The sequence below is a fragment of the Passer montanus genome, unplaced genomic scaffold, assembly GCF_014805655.1.
Source record: "Passer montanus isolate IOZ18808 unplaced genomic scaffold, ASM1480565v1 scaffold27, whole genome shotgun sequence".
Taxonomy (NCBI): Eukaryota; Metazoa; Chordata; class Aves; order Passeriformes; family Passeridae; genus Passer; species Passer montanus.
This window is the reverse complement of record NW_024367372.1, coordinates 10,531,844-10,543,986: the sequence shown is the minus strand read 5'-3', so window position 1 is coordinate 10,543,986 and position 12,143 is coordinate 10,531,844. Positions and strand designations below refer to the sequence as shown.

At 36.8% G+C, this 12,143-nt stretch overlaps 1 protein-coding gene across 5 annotated transcripts in view; it reads right to left on the bottom strand.

Moving 5' to 3' along the window:
* Window positions 1–12,143, bottom strand: part of TTC7B (tetratricopeptide repeat domain 7B) — a 102,913-nt gene that overhangs the window by 64,759 nt on the left and 26,011 nt on the right. For all 5 annotated transcript variants that reach the window (XM_039712632.1, XM_039712627.1, XM_039712629.1 and 2 more), the window contains exons 6-10: window positions 10,814–10,986; window positions 7,494–7,557; window positions 2,650–2,787; window positions 1,338–1,421; window positions 52–156 (exon numbers count right to left, since the gene is read on the bottom strand). In XM_039712632.1, the coding sequence (XP_039568566.1) occupies window positions 52–156; window positions 1,338–1,421; window positions 2,650–2,787; window positions 7,494–7,557; window positions 10,814–10,986 (564 nt within the window). The remainder of the gene's footprint in view (window positions 1–51; window positions 157–1,337; window positions 1,422–2,649; window positions 2,788–7,493; window positions 7,558–10,813; window positions 10,987–12,143) is intronic.

Genomic DNA, 12,143 nt, shown 5'->3' with positions numbered 1-12,143 from the left:
ATCAAGATTTTTAGTACAGGTCTTGCTGAGAAGACAGAGGGCAAAGCTTACCCAGTGCAGAGATCCCATGCAGAGCTTTGCAGCAAGGAGTGGAATCGTTGCATCATCTGGTTTCAAACGTATACATTCCTTCAAGACTTTAACAGCTCGAGCAGACTGTTTAAAACATTTTCCATTCAAATTACTAAAAACATAAATGTGTTTCACAGATAGAAGATTCCTATTTCCACCATTTACTTTATTTTTCCTTTGTGAAGGAGACGTTACTACACATTTTGTTGACAACTGGTCAAAGCTCCTCAAGCCACTGAAAGACAAGACTTCAGGCATGGTACTGTTATTTAACTCCTAAAAGCTTTCATTAAGCATCCCCAGAAGAATGTAATTCCAGTGGTACACAATTCAGAGATGCATTTAGAACTTTGCCAGGCCTGTAAAGTCATGGCATTTGAGCCAGGCAAATGAAAGAGGAGTGGAACAGCGTTTTCTAAACAAGCAGTGTTTTGGTGTTCTTTGGGAGTTAAAACAACACACAGGAATAGGTCTGATATAAGATAGAAGAATGGCACTGCTCCTCTTTTTTTAAAAACTTATTTGGGTCCGTCCAATCACAATTTGGAAGATAACTCAAAGTAAACAGAGTTGGAAGAAAAACCAAGTCTCTTCAGAACTCATGTGCTGCTAAAATATTTTCTAAGGAAAATACATTCCTTTTCCTATTTCTGAAAATAAGCAAAATATCCCATTGAAAATTATATTTTAGAAAATTACTTGTTTACATTACATGATGAATGTGTTTTCTGCAACATGACAGCAAAAAGCAAAAATAACTGAAAATAGAGGATTGCATCTAAAAGCTTAAGTTCCTGGTTTATATAATTTTTTTTTAATCCATTAGTTGCATAGAATACACAGCCTCAAAAGCAGCAATATTAAAGAAGATAAAATCAGAAATTTCCAAAGGAAAAAAAAAAGAAAAAAAGAGCATCACGAATCAGCATTAATTTGTACCTAAGTATAAAATAAATTAAGTCATCAAAAGCACACTTAAACAAGTTTTACAGGATAATAGGATCTGGTATAATCCACTGCTTGTACTCAATCAGCCTATTTTAAGATTATTGGCAAGATAGTTTTTATCATCATCTAAGTTAGAAACTATTCAAATAACAACATTCTTCATACAACACTGGGAATAAATTCAGGAGTACAGCATACTTAGTTGATTCAAGGATTAGAATTATTTTCAAAAACACTACAGATGAAAATTATGGAAGTGCTTAACATTGTTATCAAATGCCATCATACAAGAGTTATACAACAAAATTTGGACTTACTTTTCCTGCTGCCATCAAGGACAATGCAAACTGATACCAGAGATGGAACTCTTCAAATGCAAACTTCATGGCTCTTTCTAAACACTAAATAGGGGGAGAGGGGGAAGGAAATTGTTATTTAAGCTCATGTTCTTCAATTATTGAGAAGACATACTAGTATTAAGATTTTTATAGACTCTTATCTAACATACATGCAATAAAAAAATAAAATTATTTAAATACACGAAAATAGCTGCCAGATTCTATATGGAAAAGAATTTAACAGGTCTGGAAGACATCCCTTCTTGTAGGACACTTACAAGCTCAATATCATGCATCCTACAAAGCTTAAAAATTTACTTGATTACAGCCAGAGTACTATTGTTTAGGAAAGAATTGACTGTATAAAGTTCCTTCATCTAGCTGAAGCTACCCTAAGAAATTGAAAGCCCCATTATATACAAACTTGATAAAAATATGAGCCCTTTTCAGTTAAGAACATGACTTGGCATTAGAACAGTTTAACAAAGATGAGACAGATTTTTGATCATTTCATATTCTTATATAACAACCAACTACTTCTGTAAGTAATCAGCTATAGCTAAACCAGAAGGCAGCAATAAGATACTGGAACTGGTGGGTGAATACTACTTCCACAGTTAGAATAATTTCCCAATTTCTGATTTAATCTGCAACAGCTCTACCAGAACAATCAAAATCAGCTCAAAGAGAATGAAGCCCTAAAAAATTAAATGTCTATTATATAACTGAACAGAATGTTTTATCATTTCTGAATATGTGTTTATTACAATACTTCATATTATAAAAGTTACAGACTATTGGCAGCAGGATTTGAGGGCAGATATCTTCTACTCACTAAACCTGCAATGTTCCCATAAATATAATGGTTCTTTAACATTCTAAAAAAGACAAAAAACCCACAACAAAACCATCACGACACCATACAAAATATAAGTATCAGATTTGGAACCCAGGGCTGCTCTATCCCTGCCTCGTTTTAGTCTACTATATAAAACTGAAAGGTACCCTTTTAAGCAGATCCATGCATCCCCACCTAAAAATCATGTGCATTTCTGTGGCATTACACATCTGCCACACCTTCCACGCAACTTTTCTTGTTTGGCCACCTCAAGTCACTCGTATAAATTTAGACAGTAAACATTTTGGGGTGGATATTACCTCCTGTATTTATAAAGCAGTCAGAATAACAGTGTCCTGTATTTGTTTCAGCCCTTTCTTACTACGACAATTAACACGATTAACAGAAAACAGCAAAAATGACACAGATGAGTATTCACTACTAACAACAAACCTCTGAAAGCATTTCATACTGGCCTCTTCTTCCCAAGGCTATTGTAAGTAGATCGTAGACTACAGAAGCACTTTGCAAACTGATGATACGATCATTCTTGTGTTCTGGTATTCTGCTCAGTACAGCATCCCGGTTAGCCTGAAACACACCACAAAGAAAGAAACCAAGTCAACCATTATATATAATTACTATTATTATTATAATATTATAAAATTATTATAATTCAAGCTGTATTCTCACTCCAGTTACTACCATTCTACTCAACCTCACAGTCAGTGAGGTTGCTATAAGGGATACAAAGAGATTTGATACTAATTTATAGCTAGAAAGAATTACCAATTTTATATATTAGTGGCAAGACTGATGTTGCTACATGGACCTATTTTTAATTACTTCATCCTATTTCCATAATCTAAGTAATGTATTTTAAATTATTGAAGAGTTCTCAGAAAAAAAAATATATTTTCAATATAATGGATATACATCTAAGAAAAGATCTCTTTTTTTGTGTGTTAGTAAAACATATTAAAAAGATCTTCCAGTTCTCTATTCATGCTTTTCCCAAATAAGGCAATCAACTTTTTTTCTCTTCACAACATTATGACACTCATCTCACTTGTGAATGGTAACATGCCCAGGATAACCCACAGTCACCTTCAGGAGTTACTACTGAGAAGTGAAAACTGATCCCGGTTCTGGGCACAGCTTTGAAATAAGGCTGTGTTTGCAGTAAGAGTTTGTACTTTCAAATATGTTTTGTAAAAGGCACGTTGCAAATCTAATTCCTTAAGTAAAGTACTCTTTGAGGACAGAAGAAAGCTGAGGTAGAAATGGATTAAATGAATTGACCATGTTCACAGAAAAACCATGTTCAAGAGCAAACAACAAAATTCAGGTCTAAGAGTAGTTAGTACCTCCCTGACCTACCCAGTGCTTCTCCCACTTTATGATCAAGCCTCTGAAAACACATTATCTGGCTATCCTGTCTATTTCTAGTTTTCTTGGTGTTTAACATTCCCATTGTACATTGGTACAAATGCTAGTATATCTGGCAGTCTGCAATAAGAAGTCACAGATACTTCTCTCTCCTTATTCCCCTCTTTATTTTTAATTTCACAGGGCATGGCCCCCTTAGCATATTTACTTTAAAACTAAAAACTAAATTTTTAATTAATTATTTAAAATTTTAAATTAATTTTTTGGATTTTACTTTTAAACTTTAAAACTAATTTTAATAGGTAGCTTATTTCCCCCTCTTTCAGATGCAAGAAATGACACACAATAAGAGATAAGAAATTTTTTCTCCACTTTAACCGGGTAACATTTTAAGCTCTGAACAAACTCAATACATCTTTAAAATCAGAATAATTAAATACTGAAAATTTTTCGATGAGATACATGGGATGTAAAATGCACAGACATCTCAGGAATTATCAACTGAAGTTTGAAACAACCCCACACACGCGCACACACACACACTCCCCCAAAGAGATATTTTGCTTTCTTTTGATCAAGAAGTCAAAAGAAAGCAAAATTTGGCTTTTACTTTTTACACTGCATAAATATTCAGTCAACTTCAAGAATTTTTTAACTCCACCCCTAATCACTATTTGACTCAGTTGCTTGCAAGTTTTGAACAAGCTGTGAACTAGCACTTCTTGTGAAACAGTGGTTGACAATGCCAAAGGACAAGGATGTCTCGTAATTATTACAGATATCTTGTGTATCTGAACAGTCATTTTCTTGATAATTATAAAATGTAGAAAGAAAGTACATAGGAACTGAAGTGCTCAGTATTTCAGAACTGCCGTGGTCTCAGACACTCTGAGGTGACAGTCAAATTGCTATGTGTCATCTGGCCACACTTACGCCTGTAACACACTTGAGCAGTGTAACTCGGTGCAGCCTCAGAGAAGGAAGGATATGCTCAGCCATTTTTCCATCTCCCACAAAGTTGAGCCCAGGAGGTGGTGAGCAGTGACACAAAGTCCCGTTGGATGCCAGGAACTATCAGTGTGTCCCAGAGATTGATACTGGGCCTGATCCCAAGCGTGTTTGCTGAACTGATATGCCAGAGGGCTGTGCTGCCATCCACAGGGACCTCAACAGGCTGGAGCAGTGAGCTGACAGGAACCTCAGCAAAGCCACAGAAATGTCCTGCACCTGGGAGGGAACAAACCCAGGCACCATACATGCTGGGCACTCCCCAGCTCATAGGCAGCTTGACAGGAACACACTTGGGGGTCCTGCTGGACACCCAAGGTGGCAGAGCCAGCAAAGTGCCCCAGCTGGACAAAAGGCTATTGACAGCCCAGCAGCACGGCAGCAGCGCTGCCAGCAGGCTGAGGGCAGTGATCCTGCCCCTCTGTTCAGCACTGGGGAGGCCACACCTGCAGTACTGGGTCCAGTTCTGGCCTCTCTAGTACAAGAGACATGGAGCTACAGGAGAGAGTCCAACAAATGCCCACCAGGCTGTATTAGACACCAGAGTAACTCTTTCATGAGGAAAGGCTGAGAGAGCTGTGACTTTTCAGCCTGGAAAAGACAATGCTCAGGAGGGGAGCCTTATCAATGTCAGAAATACATTGCAGGGAGGACACAAGGAAAAGGGAGCCAGGCTCTTTCCAGTGGTGTCCTGTGTCAGGACTAGAGGCAATAGGCATGAACTGAAACACTGAAGGTCCCCTCTGAAGATCAGGAACCTTTTTTCTTTTGCTGTGAGGGTTAATGAGCAGTGGCACAGGCTGTCCAGGGAGGCTGTGGAATCTTTCTCCTTGGAGATACTCAAAAGATGTTTGGAGAGAGATGCAGCCTGCTCCAGATGGCCCTGTGTGAGCAAGGGGACCGGACAAAACGACCTCCAGAAGTCCCTTCCAAACATAATCATTCTGTGATTCAGTTACCACAACTCAGCTGACATGAAGCAATACATATATGAACTGTTAACTTGAAGATGTCAGATCATAAAACCACAGGATGGTTTGGGTTTGAAGGGACCTTTTAAAGACCATCCTATTATGGGGGGGGACACTTTCCACCAGACCAGATTGCTCACAGTCCTGTCCAACCTGGCCTTGATTGGGGTGTTTTCTTACTAATTCACAGACAATGAAAGTAAGGGATCATAGCACTTTAATAACACAATAGCATACCAAAACACCAATTGTTACTCAGTCTTCTTTAAGTGTTATTTCTTTTCCAAATAGTGGTTTCAGAATCATAAATCACATACTACTTCATGACTACTACAGCTAGAAAGTTAGCAGGGACTGAAGCTGAAATAACAGGTCTCAACTCTCAGAAAGGTAAGTTTGTAATGATGAATACTTTTATGCTCAATCTTCCCCTTCCCCCCTCCAAAACTAATTTGAGCAAATGACTTAGCCTAAGTAAGTCAATCATGTCAAAGATTATACTCCCCCGAAACAAACTCTTTTGCCCAAAATAATCTGCAATAATTACTGTAAAAAAAAATTGAAAGCTTGCTAAAGGTATATGCTCTACAGTGACAGCATTTGATATAATTAGGCAGATCTAATTCACAAAGGAAAAGCTGTTAATAACCTGAAATGACACTTAACAAGGCAGTACTTTTAATTTGGTTTTTTGCTTCTTAATGATGATATGTAAGGAATTACACATGCAAACACAGCAATCAGTAGTCAGATCTTGCAGAACTGGGACTGCTTTCACTTCACACCAAGACCACAGCTCACATCAGAATTCCCTACATCTCCACTGCTGCACATTACAGAGACACAGGCAGCACCTCTCAGTGCTAAGTACATACTGCAGCAAAATCAACATATGATAAGTGGAAATGTTTGCTCAGCTGTTTTTTCTGTATTATGAAAATCAGAATCTAGACAGAATTTCTAGATTCTGTTATGAATACTGCAAGGCAGATCACTAGGAATGAGGAAAGCAGTTAGCACTACAATGTAAATATCTACCACTGTAAAACATTTAAACTAGAACAATGTTCACTAAAATATTCTGATCCTATTTAACTCTAGGAAAACAGAAATCATGACAAAACATGTAGCATTTGAATCACCTGTAGAACTTAAAAGACTACATCATATCATTGACGTGCAGTGAGACAGACTGCATGATACCTGAGACTCTAGAGGTTTCACCCCACTAGCTAAAAAAAAAACTAGCAAAAGCTCCAGCATTTCATTTCATCTGAGAACATAAAACTGACATGGTATGAGAATGTCACTACATGGCAGCTGATTGATGACTAGCAGAAAATATGGAAGGTTGATAAAGGGCACAAGTAGACCATTGAAAGGAATAATTTCTTGAGGAAATGGGGATATTTCAGTATAAAAATAAATAAATAAATTGAATGTCAGTATCATTAAAAATAATTTACAAATTTGAGTGACTGAAGTTTAATGCACAATGGAAGGTACTTTTTGACAATGATTACTATGCTCTTCTAGTAGTTTTTTATTTGCTTTTTACAACAAAAATAACTTATATTTTCTGTCTGTCTGAATAGCAACAGTATAACAGTGGTTCTAACTGGTAAGTGATGCCAAGTGAACGACCTGGCTTGTTCACCTGCCTATAGCTGGAAGAAGGGTGGGTACAGCCAGCCCAAAGGAGAAAAACTCCATAACACTTGTAGACCTCATCTAGTTGGCTCAGAGGAACTAAAATTTTAGTGTGGAGCCTGCTTTCTGAACAGAAATTAAAAGGCAAAGCTTAGGAAAAAAAAAAGAGGCCTATTTTATTAAAAAACAAACAAACAAACAAACAAAAAAACTCCCAAACAAACAAAACAAGGAAATCACACACATACAGCAAATGCACATTCACTCTATTTTACCTACCATAGATTCACTAATAAGCAGCAACAGTAAGGCTTCTTCTGTATTTTCTTGAGGACAGAAGATGCTGTTCAAAATGAGAATTTAATTATTTAAGCAGAACACATTACTTTCATTAGTAGTTCACACACATGTATTAAAAGCACTGTAAAAACTGGAAAATGTCCAAAAAAGAAAAGGATAGTTACTGGCATATAACAATCAATTGGTTAAAATGCATTTCTTTGCAATGCTCTATATTTGCATTTCAGAAAAGTTGGCTGAACACAAAGAAAAAAAAAGAAAAGAAAAAAACTACCACAACTGTCAGAGTTGAACTCATTCAAATATCCCAAAATTGAACTTAATTTGACAACTGTAAACACTAAACCCATAGTTTAACTAGTCTCTTACACCTAATCTCTCTGAGCTCAATGTACATCACTGATTCAAGTGCTGGCAAGAGGAAACTCTCACACAAGAACAGGAGAACTTTTGTATTTTAGGCAATATGTGAAGAAATACTGCTATTTCATGTCTTTCATGAAATATGCTTGAGAATTTTTTTTTCTGATGCATTCAATAGCTATGAATATTTTTAAATAGTTCCATGACAATCTCTACCTGTTGGCCATAACCACTCTTAGTTCCAAGTAGTAGAATTATTTGCTTGCAATGCAGTACAGTTCCTTCCAACTTAATGCTGAAGGTTTACACAGGACTAGTTTCTAGACTTTAGTGCTTTCTCTGAATACTGATGCTTTCTGAAAACTCTTCTGTGCTGGTGGACAGACAACAGTAATCTGCATTGGGTACTGGCAGGAAGTCATTCATCCATTCACATACACATTAAAAAAATCCTCCAAATCAGTGACTAATTTTAGAAGAAGAAATCTGAACAGATAAAACAATTTCTGAATTAGCACAACTACTATTTCCTGTTAATTCAGCCCATTAGCTCTACAATTGCCTATTTAAATGGAGAAGATAATTTGTTGCTGTTAATAATCAATTCCTATGGTCCCAAGGATGTTTAAACTGCAATACATTATAGACAGGAAACAAAACTTGTATGACATTAAAACATCTTTTCAGGTTTTTTTTTAAAGCACTAGAAATATAAGCAGTAATTCAATGCCTGAAAGAAAACAGAAACTAAAAGGCATCTTAATTCCAGGCAGTTTGAAAGCAACATTGTGAACGCGTTGGGGTAATATGCAACAGCTAAGACCCCAGGGCAGCTGTTCTGTTGTTGTATTTTTATTTTTTAATCAATACAACTGCTCACCAGATTTTTAAGAGTATTCTAAATCTTAGAATTTAGCATATAATTTGTTATTATATAACAAAAGAAATTTCAAAACACAGTCATGAATAAGAACCACCCACGATAAGGAATGAGGAGTGATGAGGAAGCATCAGAGTGCTCCTTAATTTACAATCCACTCCTCTATGCAGAATTTAACAACCTGGAAGAAGATTTAACCTGACCAACTGACAATGGCACACAGAAAGCAGGATAATGACTGGAAAGAGTTGCTGGAGGAATTATTCTCTCAGCGAAAGAAGGGATGTTGCCCCAAAGAGAACTACTAAAAAGTCACTTACCAAAACAAAAGCAAACATTTTTTTCTCTACCAATTTCAAACATTTTTACAACTATGTGGATGTTTGTCTCAAACAAGATCCTCCCCATGCAGAAATTAGTGGGACATTTCTTTGACCTGTCTAAGCAAAAAAGCTCAGTTAAGCTGCCTGAACTAATTTTCTGCTTCTCCTGATAGATGCAGGCACACGAGTAAAGTAATTTCAGTGTAACAGGGCAAAAGAAGCAACTGAAAATAAGAAACAGCTATCAACCAAAGGCAAAGCATGGAAGTTATGTCCAGTTGAAGAACTGGTTCAAGTAAACTGAAGAAGCAATAACACAGAGATATAAAAACCCCTAAATGCTATTAGCCAAATTACACTCATAATCCTCGTAAGAACACAATGCAGTTATTTAGTGTCAGGCAATATACTGAGAAAAAACAGTGCATTGCAGACTCAGAGTTGGTGGTCAGAAGAACACCTAGGAAGAAATTTCCTAGATATCATTGTCTTTGATACTTGGTTTCAGTCACTGCTGGAGATGAGATGCCTGGCTGGACACATTTTATGTGGTATGGTATTAACCAGTATGACCTTGTGAAAGGACTTAATTGTATGCTCTGTTGAAATTGTGGAACTCCTCACCGGCACATGCCAAGAACAAGAGAACTAAACTGAACAAAGCCCCACTTTTGCAGGAAGCATGTTACTATGAAGGATGAATTGAGAATGGAGAACATAAGTTTGAAAGACTGAGCCTGAGAAACCTGCTGTAACTATTCTGGATGCAGGAAGGAGAATTTCTAGAAGTCTTTGAAGATAGAGGCCATTCTACTTAATAATAGTAAAGACACCATAATTATGTGGGCTTGCTGCTTTGTAAAAGATTCATTAATGGAACTCTGAAATAAATACAGCTAAACAACTCAAATGGTGTCATACTGCAGGCATTTATGTTACAATATAAAGATACTGTGAACACTAAAACAAAACATCCCTCCATTACATAAGTAGGGCTATTTCTATAATCAAGATAATAACTTCTAAGAAAAATTTCAAATTCAAGGAAATGGCTATCTATATTTAATAGTAACCCTATGGTGATTAGTTTGGAAAAAAAAAGTTACATTTTCAAGAAGGAAGAAACATACCATAGCTACTCTAGAATTCACTATGAGATATACCAGACAAAAACAAACAAAAAAGTATCACTTACCTGATTCAATGAAAGATTAAAACTGAACAAAAAGGTGGAATCATCAAAGAAATGCCAAAACTAATCCAAGATGATTAGCTAAAAGACTAGCCTTGGGAAATAAACTAGCTTTGAAACTGCTAGATAAATTTCTAGGTATGTTATTTTTTATAATACTTCCTGGACCAACTTGAATTTCCATATTGTTGAATCTTTCCTGCCTATGATAAAGCAGAATAGATGTCTAGAAGCAGCACATAACTTTTAAAATGTGCAATATCTGATTTGCTACCCAGTTCATGTTTTCTTTTGTATCCCACATATAATAAGAGATATTGAGTCTATCACATACACCAGGATAAAAAAAGTATTTCTACAACTGAGAACAAAAGGTCTAAGGTATACAGTGCAAGCTTCCACTGGGAGACTCATATTTCTTCCCTGGTTCTCCTCAGGGAATCTATCTACACACTGCCAAATTCCTTTTACGTTTTCAAAAATATAAACTAAATTACCCAGTGCAATTCTAGAAACAAAAGAGGTATAAACTCAGCCATACTTTTCTCCAGTGTATACCCGTGGTCTCCTACTGAGCGCATAATTCTTCATGTTTGATCCTTTTCGAAGTGGATCATCAAGGGGTGATTGGTGGGGAGGATCTTCCAGTGGATTCCAATAACTCTGTTCACACATACCTCGTAACAAAATTTCTGCAAGTTGTCTTGCTATTGTCTGTAAAAGCAAAAGATAAATATTTTCCCTGGAAATGCTGAATACAAACTCTTAAAAAATGCTCAGATTTTTTTCTAATGAAGACCATTTATATATAATGTATTTCTATATTCTCTAACATCCAAAAAATACAGCCATGATACTGTTTAAAAGGTAAAAATACCCAGTTCAATTCTCTAAACACAAAGAAACATACCAGCAAGAACAAATAATTTTTCCATTTTATCAGTTAAATCCAGATACTTCTGAAGTATCCACAACCCAGCTGCTGCTCCTAAGATAATCAATAACTTAAGATGCCCAATAACCTCTACTGCCTCTTCAGTCCTGGAGCAGTTGTTTGTATGGGAGAGATCACAGTGGAGCAGTTCAAACTGCAGCCTACCAAGAGAACCATGGTGAAAACCAGGATGATATTCCCTGAAGGAATTCCAGCCCAATGGAGGCACCCCGTGCTGGAGCAGGGGAAAAGTGTGGAGTGAGGAGCAGCAGAGAGGAACTCACCACAACCCTCCACCCCCCATGCACCACTCAGGGAATGGGAGGATAGGGAGAGGAAGTAGAGGAGTCAGAAGTCAAAGACTGAAGTTGAACCTGAGAAAACGGGGTGGAAGGAAGGTGTTTCAGATTTTGTCTTTGTTTCTCACCATCCCACTCTCTTTTAAGTGACAATAAATTAATTTCCTCCAAGAAGAGCCTGGTTCACCTGTGACAGTAACTGGTAAGCTAACTCTTTGCCTTTATCTCAGATCTATCTCAGACCTTTTCTAGCTTATTTCCTCCCCATGTATTTATAAGGTGAGTTTGAGGGCAGCTGGGTGAGCATGTGGCAGCCAGACAAGGTCAAACCACCACAGACAGTTATGGTCTGTGGGCTGAATGGAGTTTCTGACAACTTGTACTTGAAGGTGCTGGTGTTAGCTACCGTTAAAGCTCAGCAAGAGTGAAACAAGTTTGAAAATCAGCATGAAAAGTTTCATTTTGACCAACTATTATTGTCAACACATATTTAACTGTAGAAATACTTACATAAATATTATTAAATACTAATTTAACGCTTTTATGTCATCCTATAATCCATAACTATCAGCTTAATCTCCTCATTAATATTTCACACACATGCATAGACCCTCCACGACTACACCTCATGATGATGA